The sequence below is a fragment of the Taurulus bubalis genome, assembly GCF_910589615.1.
Source record: "Taurulus bubalis genome assembly, chromosome: 15".
In the NCBI taxonomy this organism is placed as follows: Eukaryota; Metazoa; Chordata; class Actinopteri; order Perciformes; family Cottidae; genus Taurulus; species Taurulus bubalis.
In genome coordinates this window covers 6,170,310-6,196,432 of record NC_136603.1, presented here as the reverse complement: position 1 = coordinate 6,196,432, position 26,123 = coordinate 6,170,310, and the positions used below count along the sequence as shown (strand labels likewise).

Below are 26,123 nucleotides of genomic sequence, written 5' to 3'. Positions count from 1 at the left end.
ACTGCTTCACAGTGAAAGTCACTCTTTCAGTGTGAAGCAGCAGCAGGAAATGTCATGTTCGCAGTAACTTAATCCAAATGTAATATGATTGCAAGAGAGTGAACAGTGAAGCTAATATCATCAGATCAAATTTAGAAAAAATCTAGAACCTGCCAGAATGTTTTGGTTATTCATGGACAGAACTGATTTCAGGGTCTGGATTTATCAAACATCTCGGAGCAGGAAATCATTCCAAACTTGCCAGAAAATCATCAAAGTGACGCATCATTTATTCTACTTTTAACTTTAGAAGTAAACAAATGTTATCTTCTCAGTTTCCCTCCAGTGCATAAGAAATATTTATTTATATTTTACTTCCCTTTGACTTTTGCCTTAACAGATATCTCAACATTTTACTCTCTCAAGAGCCTTAACTCCATCTTATCTGTCATTGAAGTAACAAACAAAAAAAGGATATGGAGAACTCTGGGAAGGGAATTAGAAATGAAAGCACTGAGTGTCACAAAAGCGTAACACTAATGAAACGTCAGAAAGAACAATAACGCTCAGTGAGTTTTCAGTAAGATTTGTGCCATAAATCTTCATCATCATCATCAGACTCCTTAACGTCACACATCCGTCTCTGAAGTGAAGTCTGTAACTTGAGCCTCTATGTGTTTAGTTTAGAGGTGATGAAGCATTTTACCACCAATAAAGAAACAACTTTAAGTTCATCTGGTGGTCAGTGTAGAGGGAGACATTTCATTTTTTTATTGTGAAGATTTAGTAGTAAAACACAATTCAAGTTTTTTTCCCAACCTGGTTCTTACTGTTGTAGTTTTCACTATAATGTATAAGAACATAACTCAAACTTCACAATCTAAACCTTTACTTATAAAACATAAGCATAAAACATATTAAAGGGAGCCAGTGGCGTTTTGGGTTATTTAAACTCTACACTAATATCCCTAAAATACTGGTATTTCGATAAGATAGATTCATTCAACTTTAATGTAGGAATCATTTACATGTAGGTGAACAAAAGATAACCTATTATTACTTTCATTCATTTCGATGTGAATTACTTGATCAGACGAGGTTGGTGTCTTCCTCTCGGCTTCCACTGAAGCGCTGATCGGTTCACGCCGAACAACACCAGAACATATTTCAAATGGATTCACACGTATGTGAAGTCTGACTTCTGAGCCTTTTCATTCCTCGTGGTTTTGCTGCCTCAGCCTTTGGCCGAGTGGTGAAGTGGACCTGAACAAACCGCCTGGTGGAGATTGTGGACCTGTTGCCAGTGTTGACGTTTACAGTGTGTTAGCCTGCATGCCTGATATATATATATATATATATATATATATATATATATATATATATATATATAAATATATACATAACTGACATTTTTATTCAAAAAAAGGTTCTCATATTCATTTTCTTTGTATATTTTTTTTTCTCACCTACTTGCTTTATGCTCTCAGTTTGATCAGCTGGAGGTTGTGATGTTTTTGTTCAGTAATGTTTGGTTGTAATAGCCCTTTAAAAAGACGTCCCGTGTGTTTGGACTCCAGACTGACTCTCAGATTGAATGAAGGTGGATATTTTTGTGCCATATATCCAGGTATCAGTGTGTGCGTGCGTGTGTGTGTGTGTGTGTGTGTGTGTGTGTGTGTGTGTGTGTGTGTGTGTGTGTGTGTGTGTGTGTGTGTGTGTGTGTGTGTGTGTGCAGTATGAACCAAACCTTCCCTTGTGGACTAAAGTGACTGGACCTGAAACGGCGTCTCCTTGTTGTTCGGTGTTATTTAAGAGGCACAAAGAACCAGAGTGCCGATCCCTGAGAGGAAGACAAATCTTCTCAGCTGCGTCTTATTTTCCTGAAGATGGCGTCGGTGTGCGTTCAGTCTGAAAATGTGTTGTACGTGTTACCTCCTGATGCTGGGGACGGAGTTGATCTCGAGTCACAGAAGAAACCCAAAACAGTCCCAGTGTGAATCCAACAGACCATGTGACATAAAGCAGAAACTCTAAGCAGCCATGAGTGCATTTTTCAACATTTAACCTTTTAGTGTTCTGAGAAATACAGGAAGAAGATGCATAGTTTCCTGAAAAACTTATAGCTCAATATCTTTCAGTTTTGATGCTACAAAGACGAACTATATCTCAAATGATGCACATTTCTTTGTAGGTGACTGCTGTGACTTTTCAAATTGATAAATGTTATATTTGATTAACCCTTGACAGATATTGTATTCATATCACAGCAAAACATGTTCAGTACAAAAGGCAATACAAATTCCACAATGCTCTTTATTGCACACTGATCAAGTTCAGGTCATAATGGGGACATGGTTATTTAGATATATTTGCATAGTGCATTAAAGTATATGGATTTATACATTCAGTCAGTATTCTTGTGATTATAAAGTCAAAAACAATGCCGTTCATCGTCAATGCACACATTTTATTCAAGAAATGCTTCTGTGGTTCATGTTTTTAAAGCTGAATGAGATGCAGAAGGCAAAAGGCAGAGTTCATGATTCAAATTCAACAGACGACTGATAATCAGACTGAACTGTAATTGTTTTCGTGTTACCGTTCAGTCTCATCATCACGTTTTCTGTTTGGGAAACAAAATTTAAAAAAGAAGATTTTTTTGTCATTTAGACTAAATTTGAGTCGCAAAGGATTCTGGGAGCAGTTAACATTTGTCATGTCGATCAGAGAAATATGTACATTTAGGAGCTGTTTTTTCCAGAAAGACGACCTTGGTTGTTTGTCCCTTCAGATCTGACTCCCGTAACATTCGGACATCGATTCATGAGCTCTGGATCAACCTTGTGACCCTGAACATGTTGGCGTGCTCTGATTTTTTTGTTTTGCCTGCAGTTGCCCTTTAAAACAGCGTGGACTGTGAAATGAGATGATCAGACAGACGGCTTCTCTCAGGCGGATTTTTTTACCAGGAATCTGCTTCATGTGTCGCCCTGCAGACGTTTAACCTTAACTTCATTATATGAGCTCTGTTCTGAGTCTGATTCCAATTTGAGAAGTTTGTGCACACATTCATTAAAGTCTAACAAACAGAAAACCTTTTATCTGCTCTGTTTCTTATCAGCAAAGTTTACAAAGAGTTGATCTTGAGTGTGAAGCTTTCCCCTGGACCGTTCTCATCCACTTTAAGCTGAGAGCTCATTGATGAGCTGATTGATCTCTCTTCATATTGATTGAATCCTGCGTCTGCATATGTTCCTGGTAGAACGTCTAGAGAAACTTTCTGCTTTCCAAACTGATCCTCGACTGATAGCACATTGTTCTTTTGTAAGAAAGGGGGTGGGGGGAGATATTACAAAGTAAATGTTTCAACAGCCTGGTCTGTGTTACTGTTTCAGTTCATTTCACACACAGATGCCTCACAGGAAGTTCTTTTCAGGGAACAACAATGCTGCATGTCCTGACAACGCAACCTGCATATCAGTGGAATAGTGTGAAACTACAGCAGGGATGTTTATCGGGTCACCGTCATGCAGGAGATCCACAAAACAGGAATCCACTCATTCATTAAAAAAAAAGGTCTCCGAGGTGAAAAGCTCCACAGAGAACCTTTAAGGTTCAGTAAAACATCAGGAGAAAGTCTGAGCGTCTGAGACAAATGTTTTATGTGAGTTTATTTAAAATATTGTAAATCTATCTGCACAGTAGCAGTCACGTTATTGGTCATGTTAAAAAAGCTGACGTTTCAGTAAATGTTCTAAAACAAGTTAATTTAAATGGCTTGAGTTGCATCATCTTCACACCTGTTGTAAAACTAATTAAAAGTAATATCAAAATTGAAGATGAATTAGATGAATTGTCGGCTCTAGACATCTATGTGTGGAAACTTTGTAATTTATATCAACATAATGCAAGAATCATGATTGATAACAGGCTGTAAGTTGTGTTTAGAACATGTATTTTTAGGGTTTTATTTGGTTTATCAACTAAAATAAATTAACTTAATTGCTTTAATAATTACATACAAAACAGATCATTCATATCTCTAAATAAACAAACTCAAAACCTTTATTTTCCTCATCCTTAATGAAACTTAACAGTAATTGTATTCGATAAGTTATCAGATGAATAAGCTGTAAAATTGGGCCTAAAATATTTTCCTGTGAGGTGTAGTGGTGTATAAGTAGAAAGTAAAAAATGTAAATACTCAAGTAAAGTACAAGTATCTAAAAATTGTATAAATAAATAAATTAACGTAGTCATTTCCTATCACTGATGATTTTAATGGCTCAAGCAGAAAATGGACTGAGAACTATTTTAAGGAGTTACAACTTTGACTGTTACTCCGGCGGCGGCGCAAACCCCGGAAGTATATCGCAAGGGCTTATGGGTAGAGGGTCGTGAGCCGGTCATGTTTAGTGTTCATTTCTGGTCAGTTGTGTCTTTAAACGCGTTAGTTTGGAGGTTATAGATTCATATATGTCACAATAAAACATGACGTAATGCCACGTGCTACCTTAAAGTGTCGGCGTGGGGTTTTCTTTCGAGAACAGCGGTCCGATTTGTGCGGGAAGTGATACCCTGGATCACAGAACGACGCTACCCACAATGCAACGCTCCCGGAGGGTCAAATCAGAATTTAAACGGCTAAGCAGCAGAGCCGTGTTTAGCAGTTCTCCCCACACCTCAGCAGACCGGAATACTCCCCCCTCGGTCAGTGTTTCCCAGTGTTGTGTGTACTGGTATGTAGCCACCGACCTGATCGGTGCTGGGGTTGTTTTTTTTTAACGGACGGACTCTTCAGTTTTGTACCATGACTCTACCGGTTTTCGCCAGTTAGCGTCGCTATGCTAAGCATTAGCGTCGCTATGCTAAGCTAACTCGTTGCTCAGCGTGCGATGACTTTCGGTGCGTTTTGTTTTTTCCGCCCACAAACATGGAGTGACTCCTCGCAGGTGATGACAGAGCGACCGTATTGACCAGCGATATACAGAAGTTTATACGACGCCGATCTGCCGACCAGCTTTGCTGACGTCACCGAGGCGAGGAGACCATGACCCTCGCCCCGAAGGAGCTGTCCAACCTGCTGAGCATCATATCGGAGGAGGCATGCACCAACACCTTCGAGAGCCTCTCGACCCACTTCCACCACTACTTCGGCAAGGCGGAGCACTTCCGGGTGGGCTCGGTGCTGGTCATGCTCCTCCAGCAGCCGGACCTGCTGCCCAGCTCCCCGCAGCGGCTCACGGCGCTCTACCTGCTGTGGGAGATGTACCGCACCGAGCCGCTGGCCGCCAACCCGTTCGCCGCCGTGTTTGCACACCTGCTGAACCCCTCACCTGTCGGGGAGGAGCAGGAGAAGGTGCTCTCCGGTAGGTCTGCGTGTCTGTGTATGTGCGTGTGTGTGATGCACAACACTTGTATTACTCAAAACTGTGTTGTCCTGTGTGCCAAAGATGGATTGCATTCAAGAGGACAGGAGATTAATGATCAGCATCGTTTATTGCAGAGTTCGTTGCAGGAGGGGACAGGTGCATAACAATAAACATAGATATAACTACTTTAAAATAAGTCAAAATAATGTCATATAAAGTCAAAGTGGCAATTGTATTTTAATAAAAGACGTACAAGGGCACTGAAGGAAAGTATAATATAAAGGAGTCGGTGGGCCTGCACACTAATGCAGTAGTGGAATGTAACATTTATTTATGTACAATTTTGAGGTACTTGTAAGACATTTTAGGACTTTCATGTTTTGCTACTTTGTGCATCTACTTATGTGTGTGTGTGTGTGTGTGTGTATATATATATATATATATATATATACACACACACACACACACAAAGTAACTTGAGTTATCAAGACACGTAATAGAGTAAAAAGTACAAAATATCAAATATTGTACATTTTGCTCTTTCTTGATAACTTAAGTTACTTTGTAGATGCATGATACAATCAAACAAAATACATTATTACTTTTTGTGAAGATAATAACTATTTATCGCAGTGTAAGAAATTCACAAGCTACCAGATAAATGACTATAGAGAATAATTCAAATAATCTCAAAAGTTGCTGTCTGCAACATTGAAGCGATGACCTCATTAATGAATCAATAATTCAAATGTAGAATCTATATTATTCTCAAATGAAAGTCCATGTTTTGAAACTGAAACAATTAGTCGAGTTATTGATCAGTCAATTGACAGAAACCGTAACTAACAAACTACTTTGATTGCGCATCAATCTCAGAAGATTTTTTTTTTTTTAGCCAATAATACTAAAGAATGTGAGGCTTTTCTGCTTTTCTCAGTTGAACATTATTGTAAACTGAGTTTCTTTTGCTTTTGGGCAGTTTTTTAAGACGTCCGTCTTTAGCCGTAGAGAATTCTGATGGGAATGTTTTCACCGTTTTGTAACATTTCATCAACCAAACAACTAATTGAATAATTCAAACGTCTGTCCCGTGATCTCTCCAGGCTTCCTGCCTCCCATCACCCAGCCAGAGAAGTTCTTCCTGTCTCAGCTGATGTTGGCGCCGCCCAGAGATCTGTTCAAAAAGACGCCGAGACAAGTGTCCTGCATGGACGTCGGCAACATGCCCCAGTCCATAGACATCAGTGGGCTGCAGCTAGCGTTGGCAGGTCAGTGCGCGGCGACATAAATGTTCATCTACTGAAGAAGCCGACGGCGCTCGTGTTGCAAGGGCGGAACTTGAAGTGTTTTGTGTCTTTTGTTGTTGTGCAGAGCGTCAGTCAGAGCTGCCCACTCAGAGTAAAGCCAGCTTCCCCAGCATCCTGAACGACCCCGACCCAGACTCATCTAACTCAGGATTCGACAGCTCCGTGGCCAATCAGATCATCGAGTCCCTGGTCACAGGGCCCCGTCCTCCACTGGAGAGTAAGTGGTTTTGATGCTCATGTTGCTTTAAAGTTCGAGAATTGGTCGTTGTGTAGAAAACGGAACAAAACTTTGTTTTTCGACAGAAGGAACCAGGGACTAAACTTAGTTCCATGTGTCAGAAAGTGAATGTAAATGCCCTGGTTTGTATTCACACTTCTGTACTTTGTGCTAACAGAGCAGCTAGTTTTTATTTTCTGGTAATTTGGAGTTCATATTAAACTCCACAACACAAAAACACATTGCTCAGGTAAAGTGTTTTCAGGTGCGAGTGCTCCGTTTACATAACAAGTGAGAAACCACAAAACAGAAGCTGCTCTAGATCCCAGAGCCCTCATCCCTTCTGTCAACTTCTAATTATAATTGTTCTTAGTTGTGGCACATTTCTAAATTTCTCAGCAGGGAAATGAATAAACAACCAAAAGTTCAATGTTGGAAGTGTTCTTAAAAGATCTTCCCTTTTTCCGTCGTGGTGTCTGATGATTATAATTCTTTGCTGTTCACATCCTGACTCATGGTGCTGACTCTGTGAATATGAGGACGCCTTCATATCTGGTGCAAATGTTGCCATGGTTACAAAACTGGCAAGTAATATATAAAAAAAAAAAAATTTCCATCTGCAACCAAAATAAACCTTGTGACTCAGCAGGATCTGGTTGCTGGTACCTTGTGGTCATTGAATGCATCATCTGTTCTCCTAAAGCGCCCGTCTCTGTTCTCAGGTCACTTTCGGCCCGAGTTCATCCGGCCGCCGCCTCCTTTGCACGTGTGCGAGGACGAGCTGGCGTGGCTGAACCCCACCGAGCCGGACCACAGCGTCCAATGGGATCGCTCCATGTGTGTGAAGAACAGCACCGGCGTGGAGATCAAACGCATCATGTCCAAGGCCTTCAAGAGCCCGCTGTCGGCCCAGCAGCAGTCACAGGTGAGCTCGCGTCACGCTGCGTCGGTCACATGATTGTTTAATTAAAGGCCAATTGGTTGAAGAGGAACATCTTTAAAAACACAAATGTATAGTTTCACTTGTCATTTTTTTTTAAAGAGTTGGTCAAACGGGAGGAAAGTGCTTTTATTGGGAACTATTTTCAGTGGCGGATTAATTCACACATGGCGCTCTAGTGAGTGTTTGGGGCAGCAGGACGGTGTGTGTGAAGGGATTGTGTCAAAATAAACTACTGTGTGTGTGTGTGTGTGTTCATGGAAATGAAGGAGGCAACAGAGTAGTAGCTCACTGGTGGAGCGCTACGACCCAGAAGAAGAAGATAGATCCGGGTTTAATACACGTGTAATATCTGTTAGTAGATGCATTCAATACTGGTTTTCTTCATCACTCTCTCTCCAGCTGCTGGCCGAGTTGGAGAAGGATCTAAAGTTGGTTTATCACATCGGCCTGTCCCCGGCGAAGCTCCCCGACCTGGTGGAGAACAACCCGCTGGTGGCCATCGAGATGCTGCTGAAGCTGATGCAGAGCAGCCAGATCACAGAGTATTTCTCCGTGCTGGTGAACATGGACATGTCGCTGCACTCCATGGAGGTCGTCAACAGGTGAGGCCGCCGCCGCCTGTACTGTGTGCCAAGTTTTCATAAGTAAAGTTACTAATGTCAATCCATGAAAAACAAAAGTCCTGCATTCAAAATCTTACTTCAGGCAAAGTGAGCAAATATTATCAGAATCGGAACCATTTATTTGCCAGGTATGTAACACATGGGAGGAATTTGTCTTGGTGGGTGGTGCATACATTAGACAAACAACAACAATCAACACAGTGCAATAGAAACATATTGCATTTACAATAGAATATAAAATAAAGTGCACAGATAACGGTACTACAAACAAGTGTACCGTCAGCATTATTTGCATTGTTTGAAAGGTAAAAGTAGTCATTGTGCAGTAAAATATCCTGTGTTGGTCCTAATTTTAAATCCTTTATATGCTGTTGGGTAATTTAACCTAAAGCAATGAATCACATTCTCGGAGATCAACTGTTCACGCAAACAGCCCTTTTTTCCGCTTTGTGGCGTTGCATTTTGCAGTTTATCCTCGAGGACTTTTTTTATTTAGCGACTTTTTTTATTTAGCGGGAGAATTTCATCAACACACAAAGAAACTCTTTATCGTTCTGTTCATCACAAACATAAAATATTTACACATCTGGAGACGGGTGTGAATCACTTTGCAGAAAGGGGATGAAAAAGTGCCATCTGAAAAGTAACAAAAGTACAATATTGGTTTCAGAGATGCTGATTCAGAATTCTCTACCTAAACGACGAGGTTGGTGCATAATTGCTGCAACAACTGATGCACAAACAGGTTGAATCCATCATTTATCTCTAAATCTCAACACCAGCAGAGTTAGAAGCCACGAGGTTGCGTGTAATGTCGTGGACGCATGCAGCCGCTTTCCCAGTTCGCCTAGCAAACTCTAACTGAAGTTTCTCTTTTAAAGGTGCCATTGCTTCCTTAAATGTTGATGTATTTTTATTTTTCCCTAAATCGTTGCTCGTGCTTCCTCAGGTTGACCACAGCCGTGGACTTGCCTCCAGAGTTCATCCACCTCTACATCTCCAACTGCATCTCCACCTGTGAGCAAATCAAAGACAAGTACATGCAGGTAAAGAGCCACGCTTTACTCATAATAATAATAATAATAATAATAATAATAATAATAGTTAAGATGCTGTGTTTTATTAGATCTTCAATCTCACAAAAACAGAAAATTAGTTGAAAGAAGTTATCAAGGTGCCAAAATCCAAAAATAATCTATTGTTTATTCATTCATAACAATTATTTAATACAATTAAAACAAACTGTTTGGTGAAGTATTTGGTTCTCCTAGCTTCGACTAAATAATAATTCCTCCTCCCTGAAGGTTATAATGGTGAGTTTTAGTTTGGGGGCCTTAGTCCGTGCTGCTGTTTTTAATGGTTGTTATTCAGAGTTGTTTTCACTGACTTAAATGACGTCGTCTTCCAGAACCGCCTGGTCCGCCTGGTCTGCGTCTTCCTCCAGTCGCTGATCCGAAACAAGATCATCAACGTCCAGGACCTCTTCATCGAGGTTCAGGCCTTTTGCATCGAGTTCAGCCGCATCCGAGAGGCCGCCGGCCTGTTCCGCCTCCTCAAGACCCTCGACACCGGAGACAACCCCGCCGAGGCCAAACCTGCCAAATAACCACCCTCACAGAGACACTGCACAGACAGTAGAAGTGGCCCGAATTACTAGAATAGTGCCACGTATATCAAAAGGGACATTCTTCATGTCTTCGTACGTCACGGAGCAGAAACTAACGCAGCCGGCTCAAATGAGTTAAAATTGTAAATATGTAGTGACGTTTTCTTCAGACTTTAAAATCCAGTTCTGCCTCTGAACTCTGTCACCATTTTCCCCTTTCTCTTCTCCAGAAGTTTGAAAAAAAAAAAAAAAAAAAATGACACGGATCCACTTGGTTCACCATTTCATTTTTTTTTTTTTACCAGGGCTCTCTTTCCTTTGGAAATCTTGCGATTTATTTTTTTTCCTCAAATTAAACGAAGTGTTTAATTCAATCTTGTGGTATTTTTGTTCTTTCAGGTAAATATTGATGACATGAATCAAATCAATGCTCCTCATCCTGAACGCAGCTAAGCGTCAGTCAGGCAGAAAGCAGGGAACACGTTCCCAAGTCATGACATACTATGCTATGACATTTACTTCTTTTTTTTATGAATAATGACGTTTTATAACATTTTCATGACATACTATAATTACTTTTTTGACATACTGACATTTTCTGTGACATGGCCTTTTTTGATTAACTTTTTATGTTTATAACTTTTTTGACATACTATGACTTTCATTGACTCTTCTGTGTCTCAGGATATTTTAAAGTCTGCTTTATTGACAATTTCTCGACATGTACCAAACATACAGAGGATTGAACTTTTTTCTTTCTTTAAAAAGTAACTTGTTTCGCTGGTTGAAGGTTTCATGCTGTTTCACCACTGACCAGCATCACAGACAGTTGTGGTCAGAAATGTTCCCTGTTGCACCTGTAACCACACCCAGCAGTGATGTCACAGGGTGCTGGAATACACCTGTGACATCACACCCAGCAGTGATGTCACAGGGTGCTGGAATACACCTGTGACATCACACCCAGCAGTGATGTCACAGGGTGCTGGAGTACACCTGTAACTACACCCAGCAGTGATGTCACAGGGTGCTGGAGTACACCTGTGACATCACACCCAGTAGTGATGTCACAGAGTGCTGGAGTACACCTGTGACGTCACTGCAGTCGCAGAAGTCGAACCACTGGAGGTCAGCAAAGACGAGATTTTCAGAGAGCGTCGAGGGACTCTTTAAGCGTAAAGCATGTCATTAGTTGTTGCGGGACAATCTCTCTCTCATACAAAAACAACACATGTCTTAGTACAAAAATCTGTTTATTTGTTGCGTACATTTGGCGTAAAGTTTGTGAATTGGAATCTATAATCAAGTGACAACCTGAGCAGGTAAGACTCGTTGCGTACCGCACAAAGCAACAGGAAACCTCTGTAGGGGAACGTTGCTGCTCTGCATTCAAAACATCCTCTGATTCACTGCTGCAGATTACTCGCGTTTTTAAAAGAGTGAAACAATCGGATTATTTCATTTTTCTAGAATCAAACTGATTGAAGTTGGGTTTGAGTTTAAATCCTGGACTTTTTTTTAAGTATGTGTAAAAGGAATCGAGTGCAGTGGTTGTACCAAAAATAAACTTTCCAACGTCCCTTTGCCTTCAGACATCACTGTTTCTTTATCTGTCGTTAGGCTCTCTTCATGCCGCGCGCCATGAGGCAGGCGAACACCGTCATCACCATCTTGGGGTTGACCTCCACCAGGTCCTCGGGCAGCGCGTACACCCGGGCGCCGATCTTCCTGGCCATGGAGATGGCGTACCTGTCGGCACAAGGACAGAGAGCGATGAGGAGGAGATATGTTTCCGTCTTAAAAATCACACAGGAGAGGGAAATTATGTGAAATAATTAGTATAAAAAAAAAAAGTGTCAATACTTTGCATTGTTGAGCTTCTCCTCTTCGGTTAGATCTTCTGACTTCAGCAGGTCGTATCTGATGGATCCGGGCTGGATGGCGTCGATCAAGTCCAGAACCGGCATACTGCTGCCGATAGAACCATCCTACACACACACACACACACACACACACACAATTAATCTCTAACAATAAAACCCAAACTGCACAGCTGCCAGTACAACTATAAATAGAATTGTCATCGGAAAGGATGCCATACATATATAATTAAAGTCATAGTACAACACAGTGGTTCTCAAATGATGGTACGTGAGATAAAAAAAAAATCCATTTAAAATTAGTATCCATTCAAAAATCCTTTAAAATTGTCATTTAATGAATATTCAATCAAATATAAGTATGGTAATATACTGAATATTGTATATTAAATCAGACGCTGATGGCACAGAACTGTGTATTACATCTTTTTTTCTACCAAAAAATATTTTGGGCTGAAAAAGAATTCCACAGGGTTTACATCACTGAAAAAAGGTTGAGGACTAGTGGTATAACATGTGAAATGACATATTATAGAATGTCATATGCCATTAAAAACATAATTAAATATGTCTTAGTATAGTAAGTCATACAAAATGTCACAGTAAAATATGTCAAAGAAATATGAAGGGGAAAAAAAGGTCAAAGACTGCAATCAAAAAGGAAAAAGTGTGTTTAAATGCCAATGTTTCTTTTTTCAATTCAGGTTTTGTTTTCAAAGTAAAACTACGTGTTGTTGTGAGCGGATGTGTATCTTTGTGTTCCAGTTACCTTGAAGCTGGAGATCTTGGGTTTCCCCGCCTGCGTGAGCATGTCGTTGACCCAGGTCACGATGGTGTCATCCGTCACCTTCTGCCCGTCGCCCAGGTCCTCCAGGATGTTCAGGGTGTACCTGAGGGAACAGACCACAGCAACCGCTGGTTTCAAAATAAAAGCTTCACCTGCCCTGGTTAATAGAAACATATTTCATAACCTGCTAAAGTCTTCTTTCATAGATGAGGAAACTGAACGAAATGTGTTCAAAGGCTGTGTAAGACGTAAAGATATTACCTCCTCATGAGCTGCCAGAGCAGAGCGAGGGTGAGGGTTCGATTCCCGGCGTTCAGGTCCTGACCTGCGATTCCCACCAGAGAGAATTTGGCCTCCTTCTTCCCCAACTCCACTGCGTAGTTACAGTTCTCCAGCTGGAACAGACGGAGGAATTACACTTTCATTTTAGTTAAAGTCAGTTGTATTTTCTATAAGTATATATATATATATATATATATATATATATATATATATATATATATATATATATACATACTTACAGCTAAAACGGCTTTCTGTGATTAGTCTAGATGTGGGATAAACAATCAATCTTTGTGCTAAGCTAACTTAAGCAGCATGTTGGGACTATTTGTTAAGTTATCGTCTATTCAGCTTAACTCATCAACTGTTTTAAGGCTTGTCATGTTTCCATCAGGATGAATTGTAATAACTTTTCATTTAGCGCCATCATCAGGTCAAAGTGTTAATTTGTCCATTACTTTGGTTTCTTGCTAAATACCTTAAAATCTAATGACATTCCCATCCATCTCATTTGTACTTTTTATTGCTGATCACTAACGTTTGCAAACACGCGACAAGATGATGAACCTCTAGACCTGCTTGCTCCAGCATGTCAGCGTGTCTGTGCGGAGCTTTTAAACTCTCTACAGTGAAGCATGCACTGAGCTGCCGTACCTTCTTCATGTTGCTGCCCAGTTTAGAGTAGGGAGGCTTGTTGACTTTGTCCCAGTCCACTGGCACCTTGATCTTCTCGTACAACTGGAAGATCACCAGGGCGTCATCGATGTCTCTGTAACAGACATTACATTTGTTTTACTGGAGGGCCAGCGTCATATAATTATAAGTGTATTACTCTCTGTTTGACTCAATCTGCATCAGGTGTTTAGGCAGGAAGTGTGAAACCATTTTAGTGGCCAGAGAAGAAGAGGGTTCTCACATGTAGAGGTGGTTGACACGCGGGTTGACCCCCAGGGAGTTCATCCAGTTCCTGAAGGTTCGCTCCTCCCTGGTTTCACCTGAAGGAATATATCAGTGCTCTGATTAAAAAAACAGGAATTACTAAAGTTCAGTGTAACGTGGAGCTGATATCCATTTCTCTGTGTCACAAAAATATTTAAATTTAGTCAAGGTCACAGTTTAGCTGCCAACAAAATAACATTTATTACATGATTTTCAACCATGAACCTAAATTAATCAAATACTATGTGTTAGGTAGTGATTAAGAACAAATAAAGCCTAAACTGTGTCGACAAAAAAGCTGTGTAACTGTTAATGCCAGGTGTAAAATAAGAGTAAAATATTAGGTCACATTTCATGACTTTTCTTTAAAAATGTAGTTGTGTATAAAATGGGAAGAGACCTAAATGGAGAGTTAATGATATCACAAAACTGTTAATAAATCGTTCTGCATAATTTAATTATAAATATCCCTGCAAAAATATCAGGTTTTAAATATGCAACATATGAACTTTGCGTTTGACAACAATGTACAAAGACTTTAAGTACTTTAAAATGCCATACTTTTCTAGACTCACATTTTCTTACTTCTCGGTAGATTTTTCAGACTTGACTTTGTGACAGAGGATGCTTTGACAAGACTACAGTGCTGTCGTTCTTGCAGATGGCTTGAATTGTATTTAAATAGCTGGAAATTAAAAATGTGTTGCCTTCCATGAATAAAGATGTTTGCAGGAACAAAGGTCAGAGGAGAGCGAGAGAAGACCAGCGTCTCTTATTCCGGCTCTGGGCATAAACTCACCTTCGATGGAGCTCCAGTCGATGTCCTGGTTCTCTGGTTTCTTCAGAGCCGGGTACTTGTTGAACAGATTGGCGACAAAGGCCAAGTTCAATTTGGGGTTGCCGCGGACGACGTCTGTCGGCATGACGAACTGTCTGCATCCGAGCCGGTCGGCCTGATCCAGCAAGCACTCGGCCCGCTGCAGGTCCTCTTTCTCCTGCAGAGACGACGACCGTGTTTACCTCTTAAATCTCTTCTCAAAGCCTTTTAGAAAGGTTGCACCGCTTTATTTCCTTTTTGTTTTATTATTATTATTATTGTGTATATTTGTGTTGGGGTATTTGATTCCATTTCATTTTTGCATTATCCTTTGGTCAGTCAATACTTAATTAACTAATCTGTAAATAAATAGTTTCAGTCAGTTTTCCTGCTTCTCAAATGTGAGCATGTTGTTGCTTCTCTTTGTTTTTTTGTGAAAGTAAAATTAAGATCTTTCGGTTTGTAACTTTGTAACATATGTTTTGATAAGTGCTATGTAAATAAAGTTGATTATTACTATATTATATTGCTGTATATGTAAAGTGTCGCGGTGCTACATTCTCATTATTAGACTGCTGGCTATTAAAACAAGTGATTTGAAGGCATCACCTTGAGCTTTAAGTGTAAAAAAAACAGATTTCTTCTACTATTTTCTGACATTTATACCAGAGAACTGAAAGTAATGATAGAAAATAGTCTGGAGATTAATTAATGATGTAAATAGTTGACAGTTTCAACATGAATTGATATTCATACACTAAGAGTTAGTCTCTACATATAGGACCTATGAGACAAGTCAAGTCAGTTTTAGATAACCCCAAATCCCCCACTGTCCTCAGAGCCTCGACTAAATTGTGAATTAAATTGCAAATTACATTTCCAGGTGAAACGTAGAGTAACAATACCCGTAGGTTTCACAACTGAACTGATGACATCATTAATTAGACTCAAGAGGTCAAAGGAAAAGTTCAACAACCTCTTTTCCCAAAATGACCAAACTATTGCTTTAAAGTTAAAACTGGCAAATTATAGCTATTAAACAGATGTTGTATGATTCCTCCACACGATGCCGCAGTCTCTCACCCTGAGTCCTGACATGTCGATGGCGATGGGGGGGATTCCCTCCTCGTCTCCCTTGGGTGCCACCTGGTTCAGGAGGTTGTAGTACGCCTTGGAGTCCTGAAACATACACAAACAGTTTGGGAGTGAAAACTACTGCCGACTGAAGGGATTTTGCTTTTAACAGAATTTAAATTCACATATTTAATCTGGTTTGTCTTTGTTCTTTGAGAGCAGATAGAAAAATCTACAATATTCATACATTTAGTATTTTATTGTGGTGAATAATTTTTTTTCTTTTCGTGTGTTTGGTAGTCAGCATGTTTTCATTAAGTTTTAGTAGATTGATCAGAAAAAAGTTTCTGAAGCAGCTGTTTTTCAGAGATAACCCTCCACTGAAGCAGACATTTTAGTATTTTATTTATATTTTATACAGATTTATTCAGTTAATTCAGAAAAAAAATCCACTGATTGATCAGTCTAAGACTCCTCTGTGTGTGTGTGCGATGATAACCTTGATGTCGGAGCTGAAGTTATTGATCTTGCCACAGCCAGCCTCCTCCAGGTGATAGTTGGCCCAACGCAGCAGCAGCTCCTCAGGGGAAAGTTTCATCAGATCCTCCAGACTCTCTCCATCACGCAGCAGAGCGATCAGAGCTGCACACAACATACGACGTGTCCATCAGTGAGCTGGGGTTAACAGAGCCAGGCTAGCAGTCTCCCCCAGTTTCCAGTCGTTGTGCTAAGCTAAGCTAACGTCATCGACATGAGAGTGATATGTCGAACTATTCCTTTAAATTCAGTGGTCAGTTTTTAGGTTGTATTTAGTGTTGCTGTTTAAAGTGGAATTAAGATGAACACGCACACACACACACACACACACACACACGCACACACACACGCACACACACGCACACACACACGCACACACCCACACACACCTTCATTCCTGCTGAGCTCGATGTCGGCGAACAGCCCGATCTTGATGACCTGCCACAGCAGACCCAGGACCAGGTGCTGCCTGCCCTCCTTCAGGTCCTCAGCTCCGATGTTGACCACGTGGCAGCCGATGGCCGACGACGAGTTCAGAGCCAAGTTCAGGTTCTCCTGTTGGGCCGACCAACACGACGTGAACACACTCAGAGAGCAGAGCGGGAAACAAACGGTGAACAAACTGGATCGGATATTTCATGTCTCACCTGGATGGTGAACGGCGTGAGCTTCTTCTTGTTGATGGTCCTCTCGTCGATGGTGTCGGGCACCGACAGGTTGATCATCTTACTAACAAGAGGGAACATTGAAACATCTTAACGACACATTCATAGAATAAAGTACATCCCTGAAACACGCTTTAAAACGAACAGTTTGACATTTTGGGACTAACACACTTTGCTAGTTTAGTGAGAGTTAGATGTTTAGATTCATACCGGGGGGAATAACTAGCATAGCTCTGTACAAAGGTATTGAAATGAACCTGCCAGCACCTCATTTGTTGTTTTTACATTTGTATACTAGATTAAAAACAACAAGATATAACATATCAATTAGTGAGCTTGGTAGGGGGATTTTGTAACATTTTGACAAAGCCTGGCTAGCGGTTTCCCCCATTTTGCCAGTATTTGTGCTAAGCTATGCTATGCTATGCTAAGCGGCTGCTGGCTCCAGCGTCAATATGCAATTTATAGACATTACAGTTGTATCCAATCTGAACGAAAAAAAGCAAACTTACGGAATGTTGAGAAATCCCTCAAATAAATCTGATCTTTATAACCAGAACGTACCAGAGAACGATCCCGTCTCCCATACCGGTGAACAGGTCGTCGCTGTTGGGATCCATCGGCAGAACATGTTTACAGTCGGCATCCTTCTCCAGAGCTTTATTGATCCAGTTTACAAAGGCCACTTTCTCCTCCTCTGCAGAGAGAGAAGAATCCCACAGCGGGTCACAGGGAGCAGCCAAAATAAAACTAGGTGCTCTTACAAAACCTTGATACAGGTGGAAATACGGAAAATGTTGAACGTCAATACAAATTTCTGTGCGTGTGTGTGTGTCACTGATCACAGACCTGAATACGAGTGCTGAGTGCCGGACTGCTCTGAGGTTCCTGCCACGTTACAGATTCCCTCCTTTTTATTGATCGCCTTCCTGAAGGTCTTTGCCACCGCCGTGCTCTTCAGCCCGTGGACAATCTGACACAAGCACAAAGAGTCATAATGAATTCACACCGAAGAGAGTTTAGAAAAGGGAAGAGGTTCAAGGCTTCAACAGCAGAGGGCACAAAAGGTGCAAAATAGTAATAATCTGGTGTCATCTCTACAGCAGACATTTTATTGACAGGGTCAGATCATCTTTGAGCATTTCTTTCCGAACGTTTGTAATAATAAAACTAATTTGGAGGAAACCACCTTCAGACCTTCACCCCGCCAGCAAACAAGAACACTGTATGTTTGGACTCACCTGAGTAAATTCATCAAAGGTGAGCTGGTCGGAGGTCTTGGTCAGCTCCTGGACGATCTCTCGGATCTTGTAGCCCGGCAGCGCCAGGTTAGCGGCCCTGAAGAGCTCGGTGAGCTCAGCCTTGCTGATGAATCCATTGCTGTCCACATCTGGAGAAGAAGGGAAAGGTCAGAGGTCAAACACAGGAAACAGACACACTTTCATACCGTTTTCATACAGGACACCTGCGTATGTTGAACTTTGCTAAATGCGCATTGAGCACGCTTTTAAACCTGGTTACGATTTGTTTAATGCCAGCAAGATCCTTTTACTCTCAGGTTTGAATTTCCGGAAAAATTAAAAATACACATTTCCTTCAGTCTCAATGAGCTCTGCTGCATCGCCCCAATGGATTTCTGTAATGTTTCCCTTCTCGTAATTTTTTTTTAGATAGTTTCTGAATATTTCTTGTAAATTTAAACTTTATTACTCGGAACTACAATGAGACTGGTTTGGATTCCTATACCCTAAAAGGAGAAAATGTCACATCTTTAAAAAGGTCAATTTCAACGGTTGAAGATGGGATTAAATCAAACCCACAATACCCAAAGTTTAGCATGATTTGCATATTTCTAATGCACCCATCCTTTGCTGGTTGAATCAAAAGAGGAGGTGAGAGTAACCACTTACCAATCTTGGCGAAAGCTTCCTTAAGGTCCTCCAGTTCCTCCGGAGAGATCGGCGTTGGGGTGGTCATGTTGGGAACCTGAAACTGACACAGAACAAAAAAAACAACATCCTCAAATTAAAAGTCAGAGCCTCACAGGATTGGGCGGCTCGGCATACGCGTGAAGCTGTGCAGAAAAAGGAGGAACTTGATGTCTCCTCACGTTGTGATGAAAACTGCTCATAGTTCTCACTTCTGCCAGCCTCCAACTTCCTACTTTGGCTGCACTTTCTGCCTGACAGAGAAGTGTTTCTTTGTTTGCTTCTGCTGTTTGTAATAAGATCTTTTGGTCCCACAGGTAACCTGTACTCTCAGTGTCACACTCCTTTTGTGCAACACCGTCAGACCCACGATGGAAATGAAAAGTGATGCCATGAGAACCAGAAAAATCCACTGCTTTCCAAATCGCATACTTTTTTGTTTTACTTTTAGTACGTACTTTATGCATTAATTGGGACATACTACTATTTCCTCATAACTCTGCACCTTGACACTCTTGCTCACATATCCGCTGGATTGTGGGTCAAAATAGCCAGAAAAGCTTGCGTACTTTTTGGCATTGGTTTATATGGTCTTCTTCTTCCTTACCCACAATGCAACTATCCCTCAAACAAACAATATATGTAAAATGCTAATCATTGGGCTTTGGAGGTGCTGGTTGGTGAATTTAGTTACCTTTAGACAGAGCCATGCTAGCTGTTTCCCTCCGTTTACAGTCTTTATGCTAAGCTAAGCTAACCGGCTGTAGGGTCATCTGTATGGTATCAATCTTTTCATCTCCACGAGAAAGCAAAGCATCTCTTCCTTTAAAGCTACTGAAGGGGAAACCAAAGAGGAACACTGTGTGTGTCTCTGTCTCTTTCGTAAAACAAGCTCTCCACAGGATTATGTGTTTTAAATTAACTGCAGCAATAGTTCTGTTACTGTTAACATCAACTTTGTGTGTCTCAAGAAAGGAAAAAACTGCGTATGAGGAAGAATGAAGCAATTCTGAGAAGTAGGTAATCACATGGCATACGGGGCATTTTATTTTAGCCTGTGGTGATTCATTTCAGTGTGTGTGTGTGTGTGTGTGTGTGTGTGTGTGTCTCTATAGATCCTTTTTTGGCGAAGATAAATGTGACTAAGGAGGACGTTAAAAGAGTGTCATATAGAGAACGCTTTAAACCACAAAGAAGACTGACTTCAACCTTTGAAGCGAGTGATTCAATTTCCTGCTCTGCTCGAGAAAAGAAAAGAAAAAAACCTGATGGTGACATATGACAAGAGGAAAGAGGACGGTATGAATCCGACCTGTGTGAAGACTGAGGCCAAATAAAGTATAGTGATCATAGATCATGGTACACAGAGATCTGTGTAGATGGTTGAAATGAGAGCAAAATATTCCATGTGAGGAAACCCCGTCTCTTTTTTAATCAATAAAATATAAATATTTAAACAAAACTACAATCTTTCCCTAAGGTTGACCTTAACTCAAGTGCTTTTGTTGCATAATCCTACAAAAACTATTTCTTGCAAAATGTATTTGTAAAACAAATTATCATTATATATTCATAATTTCTAAGAGATGTCATATAAAGAGTCTTTACCTGATCTATCGCCTTCCAAAGTAGACTTAAAGATAATCAAACCCGGATCAAAACGTAATCGACCCGATCAGACTCAAACCGCATCAAGCAGCCAAAGTGGAAAATAACAGCAGTCCACATCATTTTTCCTGCATTTCACAGTTTAAAGAGGGTCCGGACCTCATGACCTGAGACCTCAAGGTCTGTGAGCCAATGAGAAGCGAGCGGAGTCCCCATGTCTCACTTCCTTTTCGGCCACAAAAGTATAAAAGCAGACAGGCTGCGGCTTTTACTGGTTTTTAAACTCCTTTTGTCCCAGAATCTTAAATCACTTGTGACTGAAATAAAAAAAAACTAATAAAGACACACAAAGAGAGAAATGTCCAGGTGCCGATGCCAACATAAAACTTCATCTTCAGTCTGTTATAAAGACGCTTGCTATCTAACACTTTAACATTAACAATTTGTGGAAAACAATCAAACATATCTTTGACGTTTCCATGCTGGAGTCTTTTTGCTGGCCAACATATATGCAGCTACAGCTACGGTAAGATCATATATCGGATCAGTAAACTGTAGGACTGTATCAAAGGGGAGGGGACATGAACTAATTAAAAAAATAATCCAAGAAAAAAATCTAACATTTTATTCAGAATAAGTAAAGAATTTAAAAAGCAGAAAAGAAAAAGGGATCATTGCTGGTACTGTTATCCTTACATTTTTAATAGATTCTTTGGGTTGTTTTGTCAGAGCTGATTCATTGAGATGCTCTGCTACATACTTTTTAATTGCCCCACTGTTGGGGATCATACAAGTTGATTGAATTAATTTTAAATTAAACTGAATTGACTTGAATTAAGGCTGCAACTAAAGATTATTTGTATTATCAGTTAAACTTAGGTTATTTTATCAATTAATTGATTATTTGTTTAGTCTATTAAATGTGAGATGATACTGAAATGCACATTACAATTGTATAAAGATTTTTGTTCCAAAACCCAGAGATGTTCAGTTTATTATCACAAAGGATAGACGACAAATCATCACAACTGAGAATCTAAAAACAGATCATTTGGGGGTATTTTTGCTTGAAAAATGACTTAAACAATCAATATATTATCAAAGTAGATGCCAAATCGTTGCAGCCCTAAATGTAACTGAATTTAATTCAACAACTGGAGCAGAGTTGCCGAGGTGAGCCGACCTCAACAGGTTTGGTTGCCTGCTGCCTCCAGATGTAAATCTAACACGTTCATGTTGCATCTCGTGAGGCAGGAAAGTGTGAACTCTTTCATCAGAGTTCTGGCGGAGTTGTTTCATCGGAAGTCACTCGTTTCCTGTTGTTTTTTTCAGCTCTTAATAAAATATACTCGATTTCAGACTTTTTACATTAAAAAATGTCAAATGACAGTTGAGAACTGTTCTGTTTTGAAACTACTTCCTTCAAAATCTCACTGAAATCAGTCTGAATAAAGCATCTACTATTTATCATGTTATATTAATGTGAAATAAACATGGATATCAAAATGCAGCTTCCCTCCTGCTGCTTCATCCTGATTGGTTTCTGTCAGATTGATTGAAAGTATCTTTGCTGTAAGAAAAAATATTAAATAACAAGATTGATTACCTGCAAACTTTGTGACATAACATCTTTAATCATCTCATTTCAAATAAACTCATTTCAAGTCATAAAGTCCAAGTAAAGTAAAAACACCCTGCAACCTTTCATATAATAATGTTGATTAACATGAATTGAGAATTGTTTAGTGGTAAAACAAGTTTATTTTCACCCTGAATGTTATACTTCTGGTCTTGCATTCATTATTAGGACATTTAAAAGCTCTGTTTAAGCCTTAAAGTAAGAGAGGACATTAAGTCTATTTTTAAAATGTTGTTTTCTGGAACATTTGTTCCTTTTCTGAAGTATAAGTGTGGAGACGGCAGCTCCATACTGCCCTGAAGAAGCAGAAATGAAACTCAGCAGTTAAAACGGTCACTTCTCATCAGCTTTGTTTGTGCCGGTTGAAGTGAAATGACATTTAAAAAAGGTGCAAAATTAGAGATATAATCTGCACGTCTGGCTTCACCTTCTTTGCAGCCATTTCATTATCTTTACTATCATCATTGTTTCTATTGTTTTAATTGACTACTTTAGTTTAGTTTTGAATCCCAGTGGAGCCGCCTAGTCCTAAAACAACTGAACCGTTAGAACCGATTAGTCAACTGACTTCATTACCCACCAACAGTTTTGATAATTGTTTCATAAATTAAGCAAAAATCCAGCTTCTCAAATGTGAGGATTCGTTGTTTTTTCTTGTTTAGTTTTTTATCTGAATATATTTGGGTTTAAGACACAACGCAACATTTGAAGAGGTTGACTTGGGCTCTGGGACATTTTGATGAACATGTTTTTTGAAATTGTCGGGCATTTTTAACACTTAGTGATTGATTGTTATGTGTTTTTCTCTGTGCTCTGTATCTCTTTCCCGCCCCAGCGTCCATTCAGGTGCCACTCTGGTTGCTGCCAGCTGCAGCGTGCTGAACACGGCTGTGCTCAATGGCCGATTAGTTCCATGGCAATTGATTGAAAAAAGGAAAACTACTGTTAGAGAGAGCCACCTCGGTTTTACTGGGAATCAACTAACTCTTTCCCACATTGAATTACTGGGGAACAGATATACAGGTAGCGTGGTTATTCAACTGGGATTGCAGTAATGTGTCAATCGGAGCAATACAATGCTTTAATTTAATTAATGTGACTCTGCAATACCACAGTTTAAACATCTCCACTGCGGTACTCTATTAAATGTACGAACACTGAACCTGACAAAGCACTGAATATGACGGACGGATCACAGAAGTGAGGAACTTCAGACTTGAAGAACCAATTTCCAGACAATAAACCAGTCTCTGAGCAGCGGGTCTTCTATCTGTGAGCCTATCCTCATCAACACGCGCAATACACAAACTTTATTCACAACATCAAAGTATAAAAGATGAAAGAAACACAGTCTTGAGCTGATGTCGTTGCCTCTGGAAGGATTTTGTAGCAGTTGAAGTGAAGCTAACCGCAAACTTCCTTTCAGCTCGCTGCTGTGGTTTAACTTCTCCTTCCTCCTCCCGAAGGCCCCACTCTGCTGCTCTAATCATTTCAGCTGTGCTGAAGTTTGACATGAGTTTAAGTTGTAAAACTATCCAGGTTTTAAGTTTTTAGTTGTTGTTTTGTGTTCGTTTATGAAGTGGGACAACTTGTGAGCACAAACCTGTTCTGCAGTGAAAGAACAGTCAGGGGCTTGGATTATGAAAATGTAGATAAAATACAAACAAAACAAGATTACAACCCCTCTTGTTCTAATAAGAAAAAAAAACTCTCAGGCGTCTCATCTCACAGTGATGCCTTCAGGAAACACCTGTGTGGACCAGAAGCCTGTTACTCTCATGTTTAGTTACCTGAGAGGTGAGGCGAGGAGGCTGGTGATCTCTGGGCGTGGATGGTTGTAAATCTCTCTCTTCCTCAGTTGGTTCGTCTGGCTGCTGTGCGGCTCACTGCTTGACAGGCAGTCGCCACCGAGAGGAGGGCGACGACGCATCTATTCAAACCTACGAGGAAGGAAGTGACATGCAAACCTTCAGAAACAGGAATGAAAGCGGTTTTGTCTTTATATGGCAATGCACGCCGGCTGCTAGTGACCTCTCTGCCGGGTTTGAATGGATGATAGAGACGTGTTTTACAGTTTAAAATGCAGATTAAGGTGGCAATAGAGCCCACATCCCTAATTCTAATCAACTGGATGTGTCAATTATTTTAATAGACGCAGTTTCTTTACTATAAATCTGAAGACAAGCTGTCAGTGAGGAAACCGGTCATTCATGTGGCCTTTAAATTAAGCAGCCAGACAGACAGGTGTTTAGAGAGACGACAGTTGGACAAAGAGGCTGTAGCCAGGACGACAGACGGGTGGTTTTAAATGTCAATGGAAAGGTAGACGGGTAGATACAGAGAGAGAGCAGGCAAAGACACATGCATGTAGTTTAAAATAACAGTCAAAGGTAAGGGAGGTAATTAGACAAGGAGGTAAATAAGAGTCAGACAGGCGGTAGTGAGGAAATATGGTAAAAAGATAAGTAAGCAAGACAGTCAGACGGCTATTAAGAGAGGCAGGAGGCAGTACGCTGCTCAGAAACACAAAATGACCCAAATGTAGTTGATATCATCTTCATATCACGTCTTCATGTCTCTCTGACTTCAAAGCAGTTCCTGCCTATCGTCAAAAACAATCCTGCTTTCAGAACTTCAGGTAAATCTATGTAAAATATGCAGAACCCAGTATGTGTGGATGTTTCCATTCGGTCAAACAAGGAACTAAAAATCTGTCCACTGCAATACGCTCACATGAGGATGTCACATCAGCAGCAGGCTTTTGTATCAAAAATGATGAAAAGTGATCCTTTTAATAAAATGTCTGTTGGCAGTGTGGAACAGATGAAGAGGAGTTACAGCCGTTGTTCCAACTCTTCAGGACTTAGTGGGATGAACCCGCTCCTCTTCTATCACAGTCTGCATTCTCAGATTGTACCGATAGGAGCTTTAAAGTGAAGTATATTACCTCCACTCTTTACCTCAGCAGGTGCAGCGATGCATTTGCTGCTCCTGGATCAGGGTGAGGCAGGTGTGAGGAGATGTGGCAGACAGGAAGCAAACTCCTCAGAGCAGCCCGACCCACCCCTCTGCTTCCTGACACCTCCATCCCTCTGATGGACACAATCACTAATGGGTTCCCGTGTAGACAACCACGCCCCCGCCCCGAGAACCCTAATGACACTCCTTAAGTCAGGTCAAACTGAATGTAATACGTTAATAATAACTCTAACTTGTATTTTGGCAGATTCGAGGGTCGTCGCCCCAGCACCCCCCTCAGTGACTTGCTGCCCTCTTAGTCTCTGACCAGTCTGACACCAACCAGTCAACTGGCTGAGGGTCTGCGGCCATGACATGACATTTAGAGGAGCTGGACATTCTGAATATCGACAAGAATAACTTGTGCTGTAACAACTTTATTCAAATTAAGCTTTTGCATGAGTTCTAAGAAAAAGGTTTGAAATGGCTTGACGAAGCCAAAATGAAGGACATTGGTGCAAATCAAACCGGGCCGACTACATCTCCTTTCTCACACAGCTGAGAGCTGCTGCTCTTCCTCTGGTTATAGAGTTTGGCTTATTAAAAACTATTTCAGGAGATGTTGTGACCTGTGATTTGTGTTTGGAAACTGAGTCTACTACAAATTCAGTTGATTTTAGAGAGTTGAATGAAGATTTCCCAAAGATTGTGGTTTTTCAGATGTTAAAGTTGGCTAACTTTGTGTCACAAGCCTACAATTGAAGTCCAGGAGTGGAGTAACTGTGCTTTGTGACGCGTGTTGTTCCACTGAACACTACACCAGAAGCATTGAACATTGCGCCTCCAAATGGCAAACAGAGGTAATTGTCTTTAAACCCGGATGTCCTGGGTGACGATGTTAAAATGTTTATATGATGTTATTTTCTCATTTTGTACGTGTATTTGTTTGGCGTTACTTTTAT

The 26,123-nt window shown here is 40.6% G+C and overlaps 2 protein-coding genes across 2 annotated transcripts; one reads left to right on the top strand and one right to left on the bottom strand.

Annotated features, from left to right (window-relative positions):
* Positions 1-5,029: 5,029 nt before the first annotated feature.
* cnot11 (CCR4-NOT transcription complex, subunit 11) lies at positions 5,030-10,421 on the top strand (the record flags this gene model as incomplete). The annotated part of the gene is made up of 7 exons (XM_079231010.1): positions 5,030-5,348; positions 6,455-6,619; positions 6,723-6,875; positions 7,598-7,800; positions 8,218-8,420; positions 9,391-9,487; positions 9,850-10,421. 7 exons carry the CDS (start codon positions 5,030-5,032, stop codon positions 10,045-10,047), a joined length of 1,338 nt encoding a protein of 445 aa, XP_079087136.1. The 3' UTR covers positions 10,048-10,421.
* A 736-nt stretch (positions 10,422-11,157) lies between these two features.
* Positions 11,158-24,077, bottom strand: lcp1 (lymphocyte cytosolic protein 1 (L-plastin)). Its single transcript, XM_079231036.1, has 16 exons — positions 23,994-24,077; positions 18,939-19,020; positions 18,270-18,418; positions 17,878-18,001; positions 17,593-17,725; positions 17,011-17,092; positions 16,753-16,918; positions 16,326-16,468; positions 15,836-15,931; positions 14,735-14,930; positions 13,913-13,991; positions 13,651-13,765; positions 12,976-13,109; positions 12,697-12,817; positions 11,911-12,035; positions 11,158-11,796 (listed from the first exon to the last, which is right to left on the bottom strand). The coding sequence occupies exons 2-16, from the start codon at positions 19,003-19,005 to the stop codon at positions 11,664-11,666; spliced, it is 1,863 nt and encodes a 620-aa protein (XP_079087162.1). The 5' UTR covers positions 19,006-19,020; positions 23,994-24,077; the 3' UTR covers positions 11,158-11,663.
* Between the last annotated feature and the right edge of the window lie 2,046 nt (positions 24,078-26,123).